Below are 24380 nucleotides of genomic sequence, written 5' to 3'. Positions count from 1 at the left end.
GGACCGGCCGGTCCGGTCCAATTTTCAAAACCTTGATTCATTCTCAATTAGGTCTCACTTGAATGTGTTCGATTTTAATATTATACCCACTATTTGTGTTTAGATTCAATTATGTCCCTAAAAAAGTGAATTATGTAAATGTTGTAGGAATTAGTTTCAATATTTGATGAGCTATTTTTCGGAGTAGATCATCGATTCTATCCCAGACATTTGTATTCTAACTTCGATAAGAGATTTTTAAAATTCAAACTAAAGCGCTCATGATGTGTAATTGACAACTGGTATAAAAATAGGAGAAAAACACATTTACCAATCTAGAAATAATAATTTTTTCAATAGAATATATTATATATATATATTTTGAATACCAAAAGTTATTATGATTTTTTTTACATAAATTAATACTCAAAGATAATGTTTTAATAATATTACTAAGGAATATTAATCAATCTAATAACTTTTGTAAAGAAATAAGTCTATATATAAGTTTGAAAACTTGAAAATCATGTCATAAAATGTGAAATATTAACCGGTAACAACGTTGATCATATTGTTTTAACTTCATAAATGAATATGATACCAATGAATAAAGTTGTCACATTTAAATTTTAAGAAAGACAAATTTTCACAAGTATTACTATCAATGATAATTGTTCTACTTTCAAGACAAATACTATTTTTTCTCCCGTATTTTCCAACTCGGCAACCCGAAAACTAATCCACCACAGATTGAAGCTCCATTTATCAAGGGTCTGTCGCTAGCCAATGAGTTGTTATATACATAAGTGGGATTCAAAAATACTTCCGTAAATAGACGAGTGAGATAACTACTCGACCAACTCAAATTAATTAAAATAAATACTAATTATTTTTAATATTTTTAACATTAAAAATTGTTAACCTTTGATTTTAATTATAAATTTATAAAATATTTATAGTAATAATTGTTATATATATTTTTTGTTTAATGTTTTAAAAAAAATCATATTTTTATTAATTATTCCGTGCACTGCATGAGAACATTGCCAAATAAAATGGTGTAAGAAATTTAAAAAAATGTATTTAGAATTTAATAAAATAATAATTTATTTTACAATAAAATAAATTATATATCGAATAACAAAAATTGTTATTAGTTTCTCTTCCCACAAACTAATACTCAATGATGGTGTTCCAGTAATGTTATTAAGGAATATTAACTAACTATAGCTTTTATAATGGCATAAGTCTTAGTTTGAAAACTTGAAAATCATGTCATAAAATAGAAAGTTTTAACAGGTAATAATATTGATGATATTGTTTTGACTTCAAGAATGAATATGATGCGTGCTAACAAATAAAATTGTCGTAGGTAAATTCCAACAAAAATAAATCTCCATAAATATTGTTATCAATGAGAAATTATTATACTTAAAAAAATCTATTTTTTTATGGTGTTTTTTTTTTTAACTGGACAGATCGAGAATTAATCCACTACGTATTGGGTTGGCAGTGAGGCGGGTTTTTGCCTTACCCGGCCCTGCCCGCCGTCCTTAAACTTCTCAACTATTCGCTCCACTTATACCCATGAATAGTAAAATATTGTACCCTAACCATTTCCTGTGGGTAGTAAAATATTGTACACTAACCCTTTCTTGCGAGTACCCTCCCCACTCTTATCAATCCTATATCAATTAAATAATACTTTAAGATTTACATATTTATACATAAATTAAGATAAAAAAAATTAAAATTTATACATAAATTAAACAGCAAATATAAAATTCATATAATATCAAATAACATGAAATAAAAAAAATTAATATCTGATCACTACAAATTTAACATGAAGTATATTAGCATTATTCTAAATGTCAATCTTAATATCATTAGGGGCAACAGTATTGTTTTGTGCGTCCTCTCTAACATTACTATCCATGAAATAATCTTAAAGCACCTATATTGTAAAAATTGAAAAATCTAAACAAACTATATATAAAGTAATCATTGAAAAAAATGAGCAAACTATTACAACATCAGTAATTAGATCCATTGCACATATATAAATCAACCAAAATCATAAAAATTCTAATTCTCAATCAACATATATAAACTATTGTAACATGCCAACATTAGTAATTAGAACCCAAAGTCAATAACAATTTAAAATGAAAAATACAAAATAAACTTTATGTAATGAGAACATTCACACTTCAATGAAGAATCAATCATAAAACATATTTACTTTTATATAAAATAATCTTAAAATCAATCATGAAAAATATTAGTACATAATATGAATAGAAATAATTGAAATGTAGATTAGACCTACTACACATATATAAACAAAATTGCAACACAAATTCACAACTTTATCAATAAAATCACAACACAAACTCACAACTTCACCAAGTAGAGATTCAATGAAATACAGATTCAGTCATTCATAATGAGAGAGAGGAGAACTTATCTGTGGACAGATAAATAGAGGAGAAAGACAGCGACACGCTCAGGAGAAAGGAGCTCCGGTAACAGACTCACATAAAACTACAGCGACGACCAAGTGATGAGTCTGTAGAAGAAGAAAAGAATAACTTAACAAACTCTCAATATAATAGGAGAGAGGGGAAAGAAATTTACCTAGAGAAAAGGGACTCAACATGAGGAAGGCGGTGATGGGCTTAAGGAATTTACCTAGAGAAAAAAGGGATTCAACAGGAAGGTAGCGACGGGTTCAACAACGACGGTGACGGACTCAGCAGCGGCGATGACGAGAGATGTGAAGGTAGGCAGTGACGGGCTCAATAGCGAGACAACGGAAGCTCTGACGACAATGAGAGCTGTGAGGTTTTCTGTAGAGAAGCCGAGAAGAAGAAGACTTTGGGTGAGGATGACTGAATCTCTTTGGCGTGGCTATGAAGTATGGACTCAGACTAATCATTAAATCTGTGATGTGAGGCAAATTCTAATTCTTAAACACGACCCCATTCTGCCCCGTTCGAACACTAGCCCTGAATGAAACCTGCCTCGCCTCGGGTTGAGTTATTATTTGTCTTGACCGGATAGGGACGGGTCGGTACTCACGAGTTTCAGTACTCCTGCAAAGTTTAACCACGTATTGATACTCCATTTATTAAGGGTCAATCGCTTGCCAATAAATTGCTACGCACGCAAAACGAACATCCTAATACTTGCTTAAGCGGATAAGTGAGATTATCACTCAACAAATTTAAATTGATTGAGACAAATATTAATTATTTTTAATATTAAAAATCCTATATTTATAATACTAATTATTATATATATTTTTATTTAATTTTTTTAATAAAAATCTTTATATAATTTTATATATTATCCCGTACAGAGTACGGGAACATACACTAGTTATTATTATAAAATAAGAAATACATTATAAAAATAACCATATAATGTGTATACAAAAAATCAATTGCTAAATTAATTATTCATATAAAATATATATTAAAAATATAAAATATATTCTGATATTTGAATATGTGTAAAATAATACACATACTTATATATAAAATATAAATCTGATCATTCTGTATAGATTTATTAAGACAACATACATACAGGCATAAATTGAAATAAAGTGGTTAAATTTATTAGGATAGCATGCATGCATGACTAAATCGAATAGGTGATTAGATTTATATAAAAAGCTAAATTTAGTCTAGCTCACTCGATTTAGGGTAATTTAACTCATTAAACCAAATGCATACCAATATTACCTGAATGTCTCTGTTGATCGAAAAATATTTTCGACATAAATGAGTTAAATCGAAGAAGTAACGTGCAGTTTCTCGAGAAGACATGCGCGTGAGTATGTGGTTGAAAGTATTATTTCGATTGTTTTATTGATCGAATAAGTTAAATTGAGTTGATGACTTGGTTCGAGAAATTGAGTAAGGTTTTTGAAAAAAGCTGATCGAATAGTTGTGGAAACGGAAAAGTTCGTGGCTTCTATCACCAGGAAAAAATGGGAAATATCTACAATCATGCAGGGGAACGGTTAGTAAGAGTGATTGTATTTTAAATTTGTAATTTTCATTTAATTGTAATTAATTGTAATTCAATTAACCATTATATAAAATAGCTTATAAATACTGTGAAGTGTTAGAGAATAAGGGTTGGAACTTAGAAAAAACACTCTAGATAGACAATAATAATTTAAAAATTAAAAAATATATTTTTATCATATATTTACTTAAATCACTAGAATATTACAAATTTTTATAGTACTCATAACATCTTTTAAGCCTTTTTTTTAAATTATTTTGTATGGAATAAAATATATTTTTAATTATTTTGTATGGAATAAAATATTTTTTTAATTTCTAAATTATTATTGATTATGTAGAGTATTTTATTTAAAATTTGAGTACATGCATGTATTAACCTAAGTCATTAGAACATTACAAATTTTTATAGTACTCCTAACATTTTTAAGCCTTTTTTTAAAATTATTTTGGATAGAATAAAATATTTTTTGTAGTATAATTTAAATAAATTTATTAAAAAATATTCATGAGCTATTAAAAATGGGCAAAAGAGTATTGTATGGAATTCGAATTGATAGTTTATTAATATTTTAAAGAAATTTCGTAATTAAATATTTTGTTAGCTTTTTTTTAATGTATGAAATAAAATATATATTTTTTAATTTTTAAATTATTAATATTTTAATAAATTTTTTTAAATTATTACTCAAGAAATATATATTTTTAAATTTTTTAATAATTTTTTTAAATTGAGTAATTCGAATCTGCCCAATTCGAATTACTATGTGCACGTGTGTGTGTGGATAATTCGAATCACCTAGATTCGAATTAGTGGGTGTGTGCGTGTGTAGGTAATTCGAATCAGTATGATTTGAATTACATAAAAATAAAGTTCGAATTAGGGTGCTTCGAATTATATAGAAATGTGAACTGGTTGATTCATAAACCAATTTTTTATTTGCCTGATTCATGTAATTTTTTCATCCTCTTAGCTTAAACAAGTAATTTGCCCTAAAAAATATTAACAAAAAAATTAACTAATCTCATAGAAATAAAAATAAAGTATTGGAAAGAATTTTTTTTGTCAAAAATCTTATTATATTTTGGAATAATTTTCTCACATCGTTTAAGATTTTCTGTTAGAATTTCAAAATTTCAAAATTAAGACATCATTCAATTTTATTTTAAATACTTAGGACAAATGTTTGAAAAAAAAATCCAATATCTAATGCATTTTTTAAATATTAGCAGAAGTTTACTATGCACCAAAAATTTACTAAATACCCTTCTTTTTATCCCCTTTTTTTCCCTACGATTTGGAATAAATATGCATCTCTTTATAACAAATTTTTCAATTCAGTTAATATTTAGACAACAGATATAGTTAAATCCATTAACATACCTTCATTTGTGTATCATAAATTTATAGTAAAAATTCAAGTGCAGTCAACTTCACGTAAAGTTGATATTTAAAAGCCGTTAGATAAAAATTTAATCAAATCATCTAACAATTGTCAGATATCAACTTCACGTATTTCCACCTAAATTTATTAAGAAACCAGTGAGGCACACACACGAAACGGAGTCCAACAAGTAAAACTACACTTACAGATTTGGCGATTGATCACGTCAACTAAGCTCCGATTCCATTTCCATCCCAAGCCAGCCCTGACACATACCACAACAAACTCTGCCAACTTTTGTCAAGCTGCTTCCTCACAACTAACACAATACCAGATGTCAACACGTCCCTCAATCAATGAAAATATCTGTATCTCTACATCTGTACGCTATAAATGACCTCCTAAAAAAGAGGATTTCTTTGATAGTGGAATCCAAAAGATTCATTCTCAAGAATTCCTTCGTCTTATATAGAGTCATCTCTCCCATCCCGTATCATTATTGTCAGTTGTCACTTGCCACAATATAAAATTGAGTGCGAAATTGCAAATTTTGAATTTTGAATTCAAAATCAAAATTGAAAAAGAGATTATTTCCATCATCTACATTCTCCCTCCATTCTCAAATTCTATTTTGCTTTCTTCTTCATCATTATTATCCTTAGGATAGTTCTATGGTGTTGAGTGTCTAAAATTTCAGCAGCTGCTGAAATGCGTTGTCACGATGGAGAGAAAGACACATGTGGTGTTGGGGGGTAATACCCGCAGACAGAAACTGATTTCTGTGCAGCAGTGACAGGATGATGTTGACACTAGATGTCTAGATGAATTATTGTGTTAGGCTTAAGTTATGGTTAGTTATGATTAGATGTTTGAGTTGGACTTTTTTGTGAGTGTGGACGTTTGTAGCGTTACTGATGGGCTTTGGGTTTATTGTTAAGAAAAAAAAAAGATAGGACAACTTTTGGAGGAGATTGGGCTAAAAAGTTTGATCCGTGTAATGGTTTAGGCAGAAAAATAGAACAACATGCTTCTGAATGATCTTTCACCATCATTAATTCAAATAATAATGCAATAGCATGGGTCTTGAAAGAAAATGAAAATGTAAAAATATTAAGAGTAATAATATTATGTGTCCAAACGGCACTCTTTGTAGTAATATATTCTTTTTTATAATATTAAATAATAATAAATTTACTGTAATACAGTGTACTGTCATGAATAAAATATTATATTTTTTTATTAATATTAGATATTTGTATGTTAACAATAAATGATAAAACTAATATGATACTTCTTCTAATTTTCTTAACAATTTAGCATACAAGTAATATAATTAAGGTAACCACAAACAAATAAATTCTCCAAATAAAAAAATATAATACAACTAAAATAATTTTTTTATAATTATCCAACATTAAGACAAAAAAAACGATGCTAAACCTAACAAATATAATATTTTATTTATTATTGACATGAAAAATATAATAATACAAATAAAAAATATGTCATATTTCATTTGTTATTTGGACTTCACTACAGTAATTTTAATATTATTTATTACCAACATAAAGTACTTTAATATTAAACATAAAAAATTAAATATTTTATTTATTATTTTTACAGTAACATAACAGATTCATTATTATTTATTATCAAGATAAAAAAATATATCATATACTATTTATCCTTTATACAGTATCATATTAGTTTTATTATTTGTTATTAACATAAAAATATCTAATATTAATAAAAAAATATAATATTTTATTCATGACATGTACACCGTATTATAGTAGATTTATTATTATTTAATATTTTCAAAAAGAATACATTGCTACAAAGAGTGTTGTTTGGACAGATGATATTATTAATCTTAATATTTTTGCATTTTCATTTTCTTTTGAGACCCATACTATTGGATTATTATTTGAATTAACGATGTTTTTTTTTTGATAGTCAAAGGGGGCTAAAAGCCCCAAAAAGAAAACAAACAGTTACAAATCAATAACACAACGGAGTAAGGAGGCCCCTCTCATGTCAGCATCTAAGATGGATCTCAAATCCACAAAAGGGAAGTCAATGAAGCAATACCCTGCATCTCTCTCCTTCACACTTTTTTTTGCCAGCCAGTCTGCAGCCTGGTTACCCTCCCTATAGGTATGTCTGATTTCAACACTCCATTGTTTTTTCAACCAAATATTGATACTCCTGATTAAGTTGTTTGGGTGTTGATTCAGTCTCCTTCCTTTCGTAATTGCTTCATATACAGCCCTTGAGTCTACTTCAAGTTCCACTCTTTTGAACCCCAAATCCCAGGCAGTCTTCAATGCATAGCATACTCCCCACAATTCAGCTTGAAAGGCAGAACAAGTCCCTAAATTAGCCATGAAGCCGGCAACCCATCTCCCCCAATGGTCCCTTGCCAGTCCACCACATCCTGAACCTTTTTCGTTGGACGCCCCATCAGAATTGAATTTTATCCAGCCTTCAATAGGGGGTTTCCACGCTACTTCAATCTCCACTCTTCTTTTCTTTTGACAGAATAGCTCCTCTTTTTTGAAAGCTTCATTTATGGAATTTGTTGTCTGGAAAATAGTTGCTATAGTGTCTATCGGCCGTCTGAAGGGAGGAGAGAAGATTTCACAGTTACGCCACCTCCATAGCCACCAGCAGGTAACTGAGAATTTTGTTATCCATGGAGTTTGGTTATTCTTTCCTAAATTCCACTAGAGCCAAGCATCGAAGGGAGCTCTAAAGAAGCTTTGAATTTTACAGGGATTAATTAATTGAATCCATATACTTGAAGCAGCAGGATAATCTCGCAGGACATGGCTTTGATCTTCCGTCAGACTGTTGCAATGATGACATTCATCTCCTGTACCAAATAGTTTTCTTCTTCTCGCACCTGTCATCAATTTCCTATGCAAGGTTAGCCACATAAAGATTTTTATTTTCTGGGGTCCTTTCCATCCCCATAAAACTTCCCATATGCGGTCCTGTGTATCTGTCTGCTGGCTGATTTTTCTATATGTACTTGCTATGCTGAATTCTCCTGTTGGTGTCAAACTCCATAGAATTTTGTCTTCTTCAAGGTTATCCCAAGGGGGATGTATGGCCTGAATTTTATAGATTATGTTATCTGGAAGATATCTTCTGAGTAAGTTAAAATCCCATCCTCCATTTAGGTCAGTAGCTTCTGTGAGAGTGATTTCCATGTTTTCTTCTTCTATTGGTATGATAGCTTTTTAGATTAAGCTACCTTCGTTCTTAAGCTAGGGTTCAATCCACAGCCGAATTCTCCTACCATTTCCAATGGAAAACTCAATGTTATCTTTAAAAGAACCCCAAACTTTTGCTAAACTTCTCCACAGATCAGAGTCTGATTGCTTGCTGAGGATATTTTGTCTCAGGTCTTGTCCTCTCCCATATTTACTGAGCATTACTTGCGCCCATAAGCTTTCTTTTTCCATAACTAATCTTCAAATGATCTTTTGTAAAAAAGCCTCATTCATTTTACTTAGCTTCTGAAAACCGAGACCACCCTCTTTAATTGGCTTGCATATCGTCTCCCAGCTTATAGCGTGAACCTTCCTGCTCTCTCTACCATCCCCCCAGATAAAACTTCGCTGTATCCTTTCAACCTCTTTGCAAATACCTTTCGGGACTTGGGTATGCATCATATCATAATTGAGAATGGGACTGATGACTGCCTTGGCCAGAGTTATCCTCCCTGCCATCGATAAACAATTCATCTTCCATCCTCCTAGCTTGTTCTTTACTCTATCAAGAGTAGTTTTAAAGTTGTCCTTCTTCTTCCTGTTATCACTAATAATAGCTCCTAAGTATTTGCCAAGATTGGACTGTTCTTGAAATCCACTGATATTGCTGATCTGGTTCCTGAGCCTCTCTTCAACATTCTTAGAAAAAACAATAGCGGTTTTTTCTGCATTAATTTTTAAGCCAGAAACTTGTCCAAATCTGTTAAGAGCCCTCAAGATGCCTTCAATTTGGTCAACAGAAACTTGCGAAAAAAGGATTAAATCATCCGCAAATAGAAGGTGGGAGATAAATGGTCCTTCTCTCCCTGCCCTCATAGGTTTTCAATCGCCTTTATCTACCAGGTCCTCTATAAAGTGTGATAGTTTATCCATAGCTATTACAAACAAGTATGGCGAGAGGGGGTCGCCTTGCCTGAGTCCCCGAGTAGGAGTGATTATATCAGTTTTTCCTCCATTCCACAGAATTTTATAAGTCACCGAATTGATACACTCTTTTATGAGTCGTCTGGCCACACCTCCAATTCCAAATTCAGCTATGCATTCATCCACAAAGCTCCATCTCAAGCAATCATAAGCTTTAGCAAAATCGATTTTTATCGCCATGAACTTTTTCTTACCCTTCATACGCTTCATATCATGAATCATTTCCTTTGCAATAATGACATTATCATGAATGACTCTTCCTGGGACAAAACTGGATTGATTAGGGAAAATACGGTCATGTAAGGTAGGCTTAATTCTCTCCACCAACAATTTAGAGATGCAATTATATACCACATTACAAAGAGTAATGGGTCGAAATTGTGATATAAATTCAGGTTGGTCAATTTTGGGTATGAGGGTAATGAGGGTTTGGTTTATTTCTCTTATCTCTTCTGGATTTTCCCAAATTCTTTTAATAAAACTACAGACAGAGTCTTTCACCATACTCCAATTCTCCTTATAGAAGTAGGCTGGAATCCATCCTCTCCCGGAGCTTTTAGGGACCCAATGTGAAAAATAGCCTTCTGGATTTCTTCATTATTTGGCTGCTTCAGTAAGGCCGCTTTATGTTCATCTTTCATGACTGGGTAAGAGATAGGCAGATCAAGACTTAGGTAGTCTGTGGACTCTTCCTTATAAAGACTAGAGTAAAAGCTCACTACCATGTCTTTGAGTTCTTGTTGTTCCTCACACCAAGATCCATCCCCTCTTCTAAGTTTTAAGATCCTGTTCTTCTGTCTCCTTATAGCTATTCTTGTGTGGTAAAACTTCATATTGCGGTCTCCATCAACAATCCATTGCTGCCGAGATTTCTGCAACCAAAGTAATTCCTCCTGGTTTAAAATTTGATCGAGTTCTCTTGACAAATCTCTTTCCAGCTTTTCTAAGTGAGGATTTCTTCCATAGGTGGGGGCTTTTTGAATACCCGCCAATCTGTTCAAAATGGTTCTTTTCTTCCTGAAAACATTCCCAAAGACTTCTAAATTCCAACTCTTTAAAGCTTTAGTAAGGGATTCCAGGGCTCTCGGGAGGGGGGTGTCATTTGTCCAAGTCTTCTCAATGAACTCGTTAAAAGATGGGTGTGTTTTCCACATGACCTCAAAATGAAAAGGTCTTTCTCCCAACAGTCTCATACCCGGGGTAAGATTAACAAGGAGAGGGTGATGATCTGAATTGACTCTCGGAAGGATGTCCACCCTAGCATTCATGTATCTTCTTCGCCATTCAGCATTAGCTAGACCCCTGTCCAAGCGCTTGAAGACTCTCTCCATGCCGTCTCTTTGACCACATTTCCAAGTATACTTTGATCCGACAAATCCCAGGTCTAAGAGGTTACAACTTTGTATCCAATTTTTAAATCTTCGGCACGCATGTTGGTCGGCTCTCGCCCCACCTTTCTTCTCTCCTTCCTCTGCAATCTCATTAAAGTCTCCTATGACCATCCAAGCATCCGTAGTAGCATCTGCCAATCTTTTTAAGTTTTCCCATAAGTTTTTTCTAATTCCTTCTTGGGGACTTGCATAGACTGCTGTAAGCTTCCAAGGAGAGTGGCTAGGGTCCTTTACCTCCATGGCAACATATTGGTGGTGTGTCTCTAATATATTAATGGTCAGCGCTGGATTGTCCCATAACACCCAGATTCCACCTACATAACCATCCGCTTCTTCCAAAAAGGAAAAGTTAAAACCGAGAGCTTTTATCACTTCTGTAGCTTTATTTCCACTACATTTTGGCTCATAGATTAGAGTAATATTAGGTCTGTGCTGAGACTTTATTTCTTTGAGTGTGCGAATTGTAGCCTTATTTGCAACACCTCTAATGTTCCAAGCAACAATAATCATGGTAAAAGTAAGCTAAAAGGAGGAACTCCTACTAAGGACAGTTGGAAAAACTTTAAACCACAAAGGGGAAACAAAAGTGGTCCTGGACCATTAATTGCACTGCATATCTTCCACCTGAGGTGGATTAACTCCTTGCTGAATTGCCTTATTAGCTTCTTCATTCTCATATACTAACATAGCTTCCACCAATTCACTAGTTTGTAGTGAGTTAAAAGGTGGATCAGGTGGTTTACTCTGGGCTGGATCCTCCAAAGCTGTCTGAGGGATAGCTAAGGAGAGTACTTGGCTTGGTTGAATGGATACAATCCAATTTTCTTGAAAATGGGGAGGATGATCAGGGTTGTTCAAAATAAAGTCATTGGGCTGGACAGAGGAAGAGTTTGGTGTGTTGCAGGTTTGGGTCATGGCATGAGGATTTTTGTCTAATTGGTGTTCTGGTTGGGAAACAGGGTTATTACTATTAATCTGTTGGTGTTGGACAGTGTTTTTTTCTGGAGTATTAGCTATTTGGGCTTGTTTGTGGGCATGTGTGTTTGGGCTTTTTGGTCTGGTTGTGGACATATGGGTAGGGTTAACTGGCTTAGGAAGGTCTAGATTATTCTTCTTATGAGAGGGAGTTGAGGACATACCTTTGTCTTTTTCTGATTGTGGTTCATTACCGATTCCTGCCGTCGCTTTAGGATTGCTTTCTTCATTCCTTTCAGGTTCTTCCTCTGCTAGTACAGCAAAACATGACTGTCGCCCCTCACTCTCTATCTTTCTTTCCTTCTCCTTTTCTTTTCCACCTCCTCCACTACTTATACCTTCTCCTGATTTTGTGGTCTTTTTGCCACGCGTAGACCTCTGTACTATCATCCAGGGGCCAAAGGCATCAGCAGGTTCCTCTATCACTTTTTTGCCCTTGTCAATATTCTTATTTCCATTTCTATCCTCTTCTTCAACCTCTGTATTTGTCGCTTGACCTTCCTTCTGGATTTGTTGCTCTAGTGAGGGATCTTGTTTTCCTTCCTTGCACTTGGCTTTGTCATGTCCTACTCTTCCACACCTAAAGCATACCAAATGAATGCCTTCATATTCCACTACATGAGTTTGTCCGTTAATCTGGTATTGAAAGACTAGAGGCTGTTGTAGGTCAACCTCCACACATAACCGTGCAAATTTTCCCCTTGTGATTTCTGCTGTATTTGTATGGTTCTTCCCACAATATTTCCTATTTTTTCCAAAATAGGTCTACAGTAGTACTCTATGGCCAAACCTGGAAGTCTAATCCAAGCTGCTATATTATCTATGGAAGTATTCATTGGATTGAAATCTGGTTTCCACATCCTTACTGAGAGATAGTGATCCAGAATTTTCCATGGCCCATCCATTAAAGCAAAATCCAGATCTTCAGAATTATAGAACTTGACAAGGAGAAATTCATTTCCGAGGTCAACGACGTCAATGCTTCCCCTCTTCCCCCACATCATCTCTAATCTCCTCTTCATAGCCAACAATGAAATTTTTCTCCCCAACAATTTAACAATGAGTGTGTCCCACCATTCCTTCCTGAGTTCTCTTTTCACTTCTTCCCCTATCACTAGATTGTAGAGGCCGTTTGGCATTTTTTTGACAATAATATCTGATTCATCCTCATCACTATCCTCTGGTTCTTCAACAGCTTCATCAGTAGCCATTTTCTCTATATTTTGATCACCCACCTCATTGGCAGCGTTCTTCCCCATTCTAACAATTTCTGCAAAAGAGTGGGGGACTCCTCCGACCCTGCTTTCTTGTTCCTTGTTGCTATTTTCTTCTCCTTGGGCCTCTTGTCTTCCCTGTTCCTGATGCTCGACCTCTGTTTCCATCATCCATTCCTCCACTCTAGGTGTCAGAGCCATCTCTCCAGAGTATTCCTCCGCTTCTCCCGTCTTCCTCACCTTCTTTAAGTTTCTCAACGATGATTCTCCTTCCCTTCTCCTTTCTCTAGGATCATGGGATCTGGACGTCCCCCCTCTCACATAAGCTCCTCTCATGGAGGACAAAAATCACTAGCACCAAATTAACTTTGCAGGCCACCTTCTTCTCAAATTTGGCCCACCTTCGAATTAAATTCATCATCAATTAATGATGTTGAAAGATCATACAAAAGCATGTTCTATCTTTTCGGCCTAAATCATTACACGAACCAAACTTTTCGGTCCAATCTCATCCAAAAGTTGTCCTATCTTTTTTTTCCTTAACAATAAACCGAAGCCCATCAGTAACGCCACAAACAAACGGCTACATTCACAAAAAAGTCCAACCCAAACATCTAATCATCATTAACCATTGCTTAAGCCTAATACAATAATCCATCTAGTGTCAACATCATCCTGTCACTGCTGCACTGCTGCACAGGAATAAGTTTTTATCTGCGCGTGTTACACCGAACACCACACGCGTCCTTCTCTCCATCATAACAACGCATTTCAGCAGCTGCTGAAATTTTAGACACTCAGCACCATAAAACTATCGTTATCATTATCATCATCATCATCTACCATTTTTCAATCTCTTTTTCTTCTTCAGTTCTTTTTACTCGTAATCTAACTTGAAAGTGGAGATTATAGAGTTTCAAGGCAGTTGATGTCATTGTACCTGATGGTTCCAACCTTCAGGGGAGTCGTCGCGGTGGAAGGAACAACAGCGTTGGTGGTAGGGGTTACGAAGGTGGATGCGGTGGCGACTGCGGCTATGGTGGTGGAGGAGTCTAAGGCAGCATGGATCCCAGTGGTTGCGATGGAGTTCGTCGTGGTCGTGGATAAGGTGGAGGATGTGATGACGGTCGTGCATGCTACAGCTGTGCTGGAATGGGTCAAGGATTGCAACCAGGAGCGGATGCAGAGGCAGGTTTGGCGGCGTTTGTGCCGGTGGAAGCTGCTACAACTATAGGCATTTTTGGGCATTTTACAACAGATTGCCCAACAAGCTTTATGAGAAAATGAAAGTATAAGATTTTGATATCCCTGCTCATACTACTCTGTTTTTTTTAATATTATTTTTGTTTATTTAAATTGTGTCTTCATCGCAGGTAGCAGCACTAGATCACTCTCAAGAGACGCGCTCCCACCTAGGGGTATTTCTTCTTTCTTTTTCCAATGACAGATTCGTAATGGTTGCGATGATGAGTTGTGTGTGTTCCTTACTATTTGCTCTGATGTAAATGTCTGTAGTCTGTACTGTTGTTGTTGTTGTTGTGCAGATGTGTCTTTCTCCGTTGATGCAGAAAATCCAGAACCTTAATATTTTTGCCAGGATTCTAATTGCCCTTCGCCAAAAGGTCTCAACTCTTAACCTGTTTTCTTCTTATCTTCAATTTTGCATCCAATAAGAGCAAGTTAGATTTCTAAGTAATGCAGCATGAATTGTTTGCTTTTCTTTTGGTTTTTGATGTCCTGACTTCTGTAATTTCAGAATAATTTAGGAACTAAGGCAAAAGAAGATCTTTCTGCAGCTACTGTGGAGGTTTGTATCCACTCTATTGTGTTTTTATTAATTTTTTATTCAATTCTTTAAACTATATCTTCTATATCCATGACTCTTCAAGGTAGTGAGTTTCAATTCTCAATTTTTGGGTCTTTCCTCTGCTACATGATTCTGTTCTTCTTTCTGTGCTTAATATTGCGTGCATCTTGGTTTGAATTAATATTGCATTATAGCTAATATATTATATTCTTCTTCTCTCTGCATAAACAATTTTTTACTGTAGAAAAAACTTTTTGAAAATTAATGAAAATTAGACTGAGAAAAATTTAGCATAAATACATTATGATTTAATCAACTAGCAGCGTTTGACATGATAGAAACTAAACTATATCTACTGTTGTTTTCATTCAAGGTGAATCTGATCAGAATAAATTGAAAGGAGTTAAATTTACCTACTGACAGTAAGTAGCAACTATATGCCTGGTTCATCCTGCACCACCCGCTCTGCCTTTTTACTTTGGGCTTTGGCATCGTTAGGTAATGCCCTATTTGTTGTATTGCTGTTGGATTCCTTTATAGTGTTTGTTGCATGGCTCTCATATAAGGATAGATCTCGAATGTTACTAGTGGTTTCAACATAGGGAGTTGTTAGGAGCATTTGCTCTATGTCCTTTTGGAGGTCCTTGCACCATTTTCTTCAACTGTAACACAATTTAGCATCAACTGCTTTGGAAATAATTAACCAATGACTAAAGCACAACATAATTTTAGCTTCATAGTGATCACCAAGTCCTGCTGCTGTTGATCATTACAAGTCAAGAGGAATATAACTATGCATTAATGATTAAATTCTTCATTTGTGCTGTTTTATTGGTTCCCCAACCTTCATTTTCGTTTATCCAATCAAGAGAAAAGTTAATAAGGGAGAGTGATGTGCACGAAAAGTTTTTACACACTACAAAATTCAGTTATATAGTCTCAGCCAGTTATAAATGAATTTATCAAGAAGAAAGACTTCACTGAAAATAAATTTTATAGATGAAACATGTTATATTCTATTTCTATCGAAGATTCATTCTCAATCTTTCACTCCACAGCTTAAAATATCATAGTTTAGCTAAGCAGATACCACATACAACCAATTCCCAACCTTTTTAGACGAATTTTAAAATTCTCTTTGATAGCTCCCCTGATGTTCAATTCTTCACCTTAGATCCTGTATATCTCTAATTCTCTATTTATTCTCATGTTAAACTCGGTTTTTCAATTTCCATTAAGCGTATTTTCTTTAATTAAGATCTGTTTCATATGCCATAATTTGATGTTACCTTATATCTAAATTTTAATTGTTCTTCATTCGTTGAGGATGCTGGAATTTTAATAGTGATATTTCTATTCAGAAACTTCATTTCCTCTCTAAGAGGATTCTTTTTAGGTTTTGATGTAATTTAAAATCTATTGGACACTGGACTGGTAAGTGTTTTTAGTTGTTAGTTATTAATAATTAATTTGGTGTTGTAAAGTAACATGATAAGGATATTTATAAAAACTAGTTTCAATTTGGTTTATATCATGTTAAGTTTGTCTTCTCAAGTTTCAACCTATCCATTCTAATTGTGAGAAATTATTGCTCTTGATATGATGTGGTTAGTCCTGACAATAGATGGTTTAGATTTAGGCACTTCTAATTATTGTAAGGCTTTACATGTAAGTGTATCATAGTTTGCATACTTGCAAGACTATTCCACTAATGAGTATTCATTTATTTTCAGTATTATATAATTTGGTAGTTATTTATTAAATAGTAAAATACTCCACATCTGATCAAACTATCTTTTATTGGTGCTTTTCTTAAAACTACATTACTCTGATTTTATTTCTACATTGTTATTGACTAAACTCATGCAATTTAAAAGTTATTTGCTCTTTACATATAGCATGTGGCGAGTCATTTTTTTATAACTATATAAGAATAGTGCTTTTTAATTTTGTTGTCTTATGATATGTAGTTATTAGTACAAGTTAAACACGCAAATTATGTGTGCGCAAGAAAAAGAAAGAGAAATAAATACGTAAGCCAGCACAATTTTACATATCTAATATAATTCTTAACCATGCTTATCATAAAACACAAATATTTGCTCATTGTTTTTTGAGGAAAAGATCCAAGAAAATGCATAGGTGCAATGTAGTTGTTGTTGGCCACATATGTTCAAGATATCCAATGTTCAATACTATTATATTTAATGTGCACAATGAGAGTAATTTACCCTTTACTCTCTGAAGAGTAGTTTTTTCTTTTTGTTTTGAAAAAGAAAATCCTTTTCAGGTGTGAAGTCTCAATAGGCTTGAATTCTTCTACCTTTTTAATTGTTGGTTTAAATTCTTCTCAGTAGGACCCATTTTCTCTATCTACTACCTATTACATTCTAATTTCTAAATACCATGAAATAGGTGCTAATTCTCATGATCTAAAGGTATTTAATTGTTTCAAAATATTTTGCAAGAGAATTAGTTAGTTTGAATTCGTTGTAGTTTACTTACTGCATCCATTGCTTTCATTTTTTTTTTAATTTGTGATTGTGTTGGTTCTCTCGGTTGGTCAAATAAAAAAGTTTTAATATTTTTCTTTTAATATATATTGAGCATGAAATTGAAGCTGTGGTGAAAGTGGATAGTACTGTGAGTGTGAATAGAGGCATGATTAAAGGGAGAACTACTCACGGAGAAAAGAGAAAAGGGCAAGAATAGGTACTCTTATTTATCTAAGTGCTCTGGAATCTGGATGCTTATGGTTTTTGTCTGTAATTCTTGAGTATAACAAATTGTGCAAATTGTGATTTTTCCTTCCTTTTAAATTTGTTGCAGTCATTATCTTTATGTTACAATCTTGATATTCTTTATATAAAAGTGGCTGTTAATCCATTTTTACCGAACTCTAAATAAAGTTTACAAATTCCAATCACTTTGTGTTCTACATCTGTCCTTAATGCTCCATGTTCACCAAAGCCACCCTCTTCCTTAGCAATTTGTAACGAGATTAACATCTAACTAAGGTGCTTGAAGTGACAAAGTTGTTGATCCATGAAAGTTGCTATACAAATTAGTGAAATTACTACTTATTGTCAAACATAAAAATCAAAGATGTGCTATTGATGCCAATTTTCTGGATTAATAATATCTATAGAGAACAAGGTTCTAACTTTTTTCTTTTGCTCCTTTCAGGAAGTTATTGCAGAATCTTTTTCTTTCTCTTATTGCGGATGTTCTGGTTTGGTCCTGTACCGGGTTCTTGGTTGTCTCGGTTGCTCCTTTCTTCAAGCTTGGCGAGGGAGAGGGGATCAATTGTTTTGATATGTTTTCAATTACCTTCGCCGCGTGCCACGGAATGGAAGGGGGCTCATTTGCCGTCCCGGGGCGCTAAGGGGTTGAAGTTTTTGAAACAGACGGTAATGTTTTGCTGATATCTTGAATCAAGCTTTTGACTGAGACCCACGATTTCTTTCTTATTCTGAGTCGAACACTTTCCTGCAGGTATGAATTTCATTGTTTTTGCTCTGTTCGATTTTATAGTAAATGTCATGCTGATGTGATTAACAAGTGTCTAACGTTCAACTCTTCCTTCCATATTTAGTTGCTTCCACAAATTAAACTCTGAGGATTGTAAGTAAATCTAGTAAGTCTGTCAGTCTTAACCTTTCCCTAGTCTCTAATTCTGTCATTACCTACTTGTGCTGCTTACATCACGTATAATTCAATAGTTAAAATGTTATTGATGAACCTTTCTAGATTTGTATATAGTAGTAGGGGGTGAACTTGATTTGTTATAATATTCCATCATGTTAAAACCCTTTGGGCTTGAAGCTATTCATTTCAGAGTGCTTAATTTTGATATAAGATTGTGCCACAAGGATTGACCTGTTGCTTTGTCGACAGCCTAATGTCATGTAATGGCTCTACTTTGTTTTAAATATTAAGTCCGCAATGCAAGTCAAGATTTGTTCAAGGCGATTTTTTTTCTCTGCCTTATGTAACTTTAGATTTCTATACTTAAGTCTCAGGCTTTATGAATTCTTGCTGCATGTTTTGTTATTTAGAGGCAAAAATCTGTGATAGTGACACTTTTCTATACTTAATCCCGTTCTTGTTTGCTGTGAATTTACTTACATACCTATCAAAAGTAATTTGATGCTAAATCTACTGCTTACGAATTGCAGGAAACAAAGTAAGATAATATCGCCTTTGGAGTGAATATTTGGTTACCTTTGTAGAGTTCTGAATCATTTTATGAATGGTTCTCATGTACTAGAAAAAACATAAATAGTTGAATCAACTTCAAGGAAAAAATGTTTCATGGTTATAGGGATCAATATAGCTTTTAGTAGCAGAAAGCGAAGAGATTCTTTTCGTGCTAACAAGATTAATGCTAGTCGTATTAATCAAGATTGCAAGAGCTTTTTCCAATGGCTGAATTAACCACGGAAACGGAAGACCCCTTCTACTAACTTTTCAGTGTCTTTGATCTTCCAAACATCGCAGGTGATAGTAGGTAGTTATAGAGTGTTATGACAATGGCGCAAATTGATGAGTAAGACAAAAATGGGAGTATATATTCATCGTCTATCTTTTCTTTTTTATTTTTTTTTTTGAAGACAATAATAAATAAAATAGAGGTTGTAGGAGGAAATGCTTGATTAATCCCGAAACTGTAGGCTCCTACAAATATACAGCGTATGTAAATTCCTGTATTGATCGGCAATTTTCTGAAAGATCGAGTGAAAACAACCTATGATTAGCCAACTAAGCATATTTAGTTTAACATCGAAGAAGTGGCGTTTATTTTTAATTTTTTATCCAAATTCAACATTTTTTTTATTTGCCCTATCAAATATATATAATTTGTCGTGATCCCATATATGAGACAACAATTTCGGGGTGGTGCATTTTTATTACACTTTTACCATTTGGCTTCTTGTAATATATGAATTCGATGCTTAGGATAGGGTAGCCACCTGCAACACTAAAAGACTTTATTAGATATAATCACTTGGCAAAGATGAGTTTATAGTTAGAAGCAAGAGTTTAACTAAATGTATAAATTTAATTGAGTTGTTACACTCATTTGTTTCGATATGCCACATGCATGAATCACAGCTGAATCATTCATCATATATTATGCTCTCCAACAACATACTCTACCAACAAGGTACAAGATAAAGTGCAATATTTAGAACTCGGTTAAGTAATATGTTAAGTATGATAGCCTGATTTCTTATTGCCAAGTACCATGAGCTCCCTTGTTGCGCTTCTTGAAAAAGGAAAAAGCACCTGGAAGAGGGAACTGAAGGGGGAGTACGAGGGGCGGGTGTGTATTGTGTTGCAAACTTGTTTTCCGGCTATCATAATAAAGGAGAGGCAGCTCTGCAAGAGAGCTTGTGGCGCACCTGGAGAAAAGTAGAATATGAGTCCTAAAAAGAGAGAGCTCTCTTTCATTAAGGAATCAAGGAGCGAAACTTCTGAATTTTTTTAAATTGGAACATCTAAAGCTCATCTTTCCAGTGAAAAATAGCATTCTTAGAGCAATTGTTACCAAAACCCATTAAATAATACAATTCCAATTAGTCGAATAATGTGGGACTCAACTAACAGTAAATCCAAATAAAGGGAGAAAAAAATGATACCTGAAAAGCCTAGTGCAAGGCCAGTACAACATCCAGCTACTCCAGTATTAATAATTGCAGATATGAAGTTTAAAGTAATCAGAAGAAGAGATTAGCAAAGTTCCCACTCATACCATCATCCTTTCCTCCAAGTCTTTTCAAGATGCAAGCAACCAAACTATGAACTCCAGACAAAACAGCAAACGTCTAACAACACAATAGAAAATAATGTACATTTATCAGCCAAATTGAACAATTAAGAAAACACAAGACACAAATACCAAATCATTAGTTTATTCTATGATAAGTTATTTAAGTTATCTCCAACCATGGTGTCAATTCCAACCTCCGAATTCACAATAAGTTGCTGTGCTACCCCGCTCCCAGCCGCGCTGCTGCTCGCTGTGACTGGCCCAATTTTTCATGTATTGCTGTAATTGTTCCTCGGCCAATTCTTTGAGGCTTCCTTATTTTCATGTCATTGTGTTTGTAGGTGACCCAAATTCACAGAATTCATCGTCATATTGTTCGCCGAACCCTTCAATTGCATATGGTTGCGATTCCGCTGCGGGTTCTCCCTTGTAACGATACACATCAAAGGTTTCAGAACGCCAACCTGAGCACACCAGACGCTTCGGCACGGTGCGAGCAGAGGAACAAAAATGGAGCACATCATAACAAGACGCGTGTTCCAACTGTTCATTATGTTCCGTTAAACCTTGAAGCAACGTAGAAGATGTATAAGCCCGATTAGACCACTGATGACCGAAAACAAAAAACTAAAACAACGGCCCAGCCCACCCCCTAAATCCAGTTGGGGATCTAGCTTCGTATTCCATTAGCCGGCTCCCCCTTCCACTACTAAGGCAAACAAGATTATAGAGCTCTGTCAAACTTGTTCATGTAACCATCATCTTGCCACATATCAATACATCCTTACATCTGTATACATAAACGTATAGAAGAGCTCCGCACAAAGTACAGATCAGCTATGTCTATGGTGGGCCATCTTATGTTAATCCATGATAAACTTTGCTAACTCCTTTATCCTTACTCTAAAATCGTTCTATCTGTCGCTCTCTATCCCACGTTCTATTTTCTTCTTTAACCCACCTTTTATCATTCAAGCAAACGTATTTTTGAGAAAAAATGACTTACCTGTTCCTAAAAACAAAATATTTGATTTGCAGCCATTACACGCGGTAGAGTTTTCTTGGCAATGCAAGTCTGAAATAGCTTTGACAAATAGTGAAAAATGATGTATTCCCCTCAGAAATGAAAAAACGAAGAACAAGAAAAAAAATAACATGTTCATTCCGTGGGAGACAGTGAGAAGAGAGAAAAAGTTGACCTTTTTTCTTGTTCTTCGTTTTTCCATTTCTAAGGGGAATACATCATTTTTCACTATTTGTCAAAGCTACTTCAGACTTGCATTGCCAAGAAAATTCTACCGCGTGTAATGGCTGCAAGTCAAATATTTTATTTTTAGGAACAGGTCAGTCTTTTTTTTCCAAAAATACGCTGCTTGAATGATAGAAGGTGGGTTAAAAAAGAAAATACAACGTGGAATAGAGAGCGACAGATAGAGCAATTTTAGAGTAAGGGTAAAGAAGCTAGCAGAATTTATCATGGATTAACATAAGATGGCCCACCATAGACATAGCTGATCTGTGCTTTGTGCGGAGCTCTCCTACACGTTTATGTACACAGATGCAAGGATGTATTGACATGTGACAATATGATGGTTGCAGGAACAAATTTGACAGAGCTCTATAATCTTGTTTACCTTAGTAGTGGAATGGGGAGCCGGCTAATGGAATACGAAGCCAATGTTACAGATCCCCAACTGGATTTGATTTAAGGAGGTGGGTTGGGCCGTTGTTTTAGTTTTTTGTTTTCGGTCATCAGTGGTCTAATCGGACTTATACATCTACGTTGCTTCAGGGTTTAACGGAACAACACATATACATCTTCTACGTTGCTCCAGGGTTTAACGGAACAACACAGCACTGATGTAATCCCTCTTCTGCTGTCGCCGTCGTGGTGTTCCTCGTATAAATAAATTAAAAGTTATTATTTTGGGTCAACTTTAAGCCATAAGATATAGCTTGTGACCTTTCGACCCTGATAGATGAATGCAGAGGCTTCAATGTAAGCAACTGCCTGATACCTGATAGAAAAGTGGTACCAATTAATAGATGAATAACAACAATACTACACAGATACACAAACTTAATGAAAAATAAAAGATAAAAAGAAAATATCTACAAGAGGTAATATTGTTGGGTCAAACATAGCATAAACCGAATAAGGAATTAAATAGAGTTAAGAATTGAGAGAAACAAGAGTAGTTCTAGTATACTACTGAGCAATATCTATTCTAAGGAACAGCATTAATACTAAAAATCAGTCTCATTTTCCCTCAATGTCACCAGTCAGTTTGTTCATGCTAATTGACAAAGCATGGTGGGCAAAACAAACGCCATGGCTGGTTTATCTGCTAAATTTATCTAATTTCTTCCATCTTAGTATTTCATTCCCAGTTTAGTTTATTAGATGTACAATAATGTGAAATGCATGCTTGAGAAACACATTTTTAACTTCAAATTTTCGAAATGGTAGGCAACAAATATTAGTGATAATTACATATCTATCATTTAATTCAAGATAAATACGGAGGACATCTACAAAGGAGTTACCAGTTACAACCATACAAGTGTTAGTTATTCTAGAACCAAGTGCAGCTCTAACACCATAACGAACTCCTCAAGACATAGTTATAGTACAGTCTAGTACAGTCGTGCAGCATTGAAGATAAGAAATAGGGTTTACCAGCTCTCAAAACCAGCAATGAAGCGTCGACGGAAGGGAGCGGCCCTGAACAACAAACCTTCTCCAATGCTCCGACGGAAGGGAGAGGCGGCAGAAGGGATTAGGGGTTTGCAGCGATCGAAGGGAGTGGCGGCGGAGGATTTGCGACGGACAGTGACTCAGTGAGCGCCGAGCGAGTCACCGCCAGAGAGAGTCACCTCAGAAGGAGGGTCAGGGGTTTAAGGTGCGAGCAGCGATGGGGGAGTGCCGGAATAGGGATTGCCGAGGGAAGCATTGCGAGCGCCGGCGACGTTCTTCGCGGAGTGCTGGGGTTCTTCGATGTTATTCGGAGTGCTGTGGTGGCGGAGTGCACAATGAAGAGAGCCATATCTGAACGAGTTAGGTTTACGGTTTGAAGAAGGAGAAAGATAAAGATCAAGTTTCGAAGAGAGGGTGTGCAATTGTAACTCAAGTCATTTCCAAGGGAGTTCTTTGAAACGGTTTTTTTATTTTGGGTCAAGCATAGTTATCAGCACTGCTAATCAACTCGAGGAGACTACTGCTCACCAAATCACTTATTCAACCGTTGAATCAGATATTGAACCGGTTGATTCGATTATAATTAAATAATTATATAAAGTTTAATTCTTTTATAATAAAATTTTTAGAATAAAAAGAGAAAAATATAAGGAGATTTTAAATTTTACATGAGTAAAAGAATTAATAAGATATAGTTATTAATTAGGATATGTGTAATAAGATAATATATTTATAAAAAAAGGCATCTATAATATCAAAAAGCATGTTAGCCTGGTGGGTTACAAACTCCTTTATTTTCCAGGAGCGCTAGGTGATGCCGCGCCAACATTTTTAGAATGCACGTGCTGACGTTATCTGACGGGTTGACCGGTCCGGTTCGGTCTGTAGTTTAGTCTGATTTTTATCGGGTTTTTTG

The 24380-nt window shown here is 34.7% G+C and overlaps 1 protein-coding gene and 1 long non-coding RNA gene across 6 annotated transcripts; one reads left to right on the top strand and one right to left on the bottom strand.

Annotated features, from left to right (window-relative positions):
* The first annotated feature begins 13961 nt into the window (after positions 1-13961).
* Positions 13962-19564, top strand: LOC110272859 (uncharacterized). 3 transcript variants are annotated; one of them, XR_008010557.1, is made up of 8 exons: positions 13970-14475; positions 14560-14604; positions 14731-14808; positions 14943-14993; positions 15367-15491; positions 17614-17705; positions 18180-18488; positions 19172-19564. XR_008010557.1 is itself a non-coding variant. In XM_052262876.1 (7 exons), the coding sequence occupies exons 1-5, from the start codon at positions 14320-14322 to the stop codon at positions 15388-15390; spliced, it is 354 nt and encodes a 117-aa protein (XP_052118836.1). In that variant the 5' UTR covers positions 13962-14319; the 3' UTR covers positions 15391-15491; positions 17614-17705; positions 18180-19083. The 3 variants fall into 3 exon arrangements, 1 of the variants encoding a protein (XP_052118836.1); XR_008010556.1 differs by lacking the exon at positions 19172-19564 and adding an exon at positions 18489-19083 and having other exon boundaries at positions 13971-14475; positions 18180-18403; XM_052262876.1 differs by lacking the exon at positions 19172-19564 and having other exon boundaries at positions 13962-14475; positions 18180-19083.
* A 42-nt stretch (positions 19565-19606) lies between these two features.
* Positions 19607-23899, bottom strand: LOC127748407 (uncharacterized). Of its 3 annotated transcripts, none has more exons than XR_008010555.1 (5): positions 23447-23899; positions 21773-22784; positions 20961-21332; positions 20636-20821; positions 19607-20398 (listed from the first exon to the last, which is right to left on the bottom strand). It is a non-coding gene; the product is annotated as an uncharacterized LOC127748407 (long non-coding RNA). The 3 variants fall into 3 exon arrangements; XR_008010554.1 differs by having other exon boundaries at positions 20961-22077; positions 22401-22784; XR_008010553.1 differs by having other exon boundaries at positions 20961-22784.
* Positions 23900-24380: the final 481 nt, after the last annotated feature.

The sequence above is a fragment of the Arachis duranensis genome, chromosome 6, assembly GCF_000817695.3.
Source record: "Arachis duranensis cultivar V14167 chromosome 6, aradu.V14167.gnm2.J7QH, whole genome shotgun sequence".
Taxonomy (NCBI): Eukaryota; Viridiplantae; Streptophyta; class Magnoliopsida; order Fabales; family Fabaceae; genus Arachis; species Arachis duranensis.
Note: the sequence above shows the minus strand (reverse complement) of the source record. Positions and strands in the feature narration are given on the sequence as shown.

What these genes read in the sequence shown, in the direction of transcription:
- LOC110272859 (XM_052262876.1), top strand. Translation starts at nt 14,320, where the DNA reads ATGCTACAGCTGTGCTGGAATGGGTCAAGGATTGCAACCAGGAGCGGA. An exon ending in AGCTTTATGAGAAAATGAAA is followed by an intron (nt 14,476 to 14,559) that starts GTATAAGATTTT and finishes TCTTCATCGCAG; the next exon opens with GTAGCAGCACTAGATCACTC. An exon ending in TAATTGCCCTTCGCCAAAAG is followed by an intron (nt 14,809 to 14,942) that starts GTCTCAACTCTT and finishes CTGTAATTTCAG; the next exon opens with AATAATTTAGGAACTAAGGC.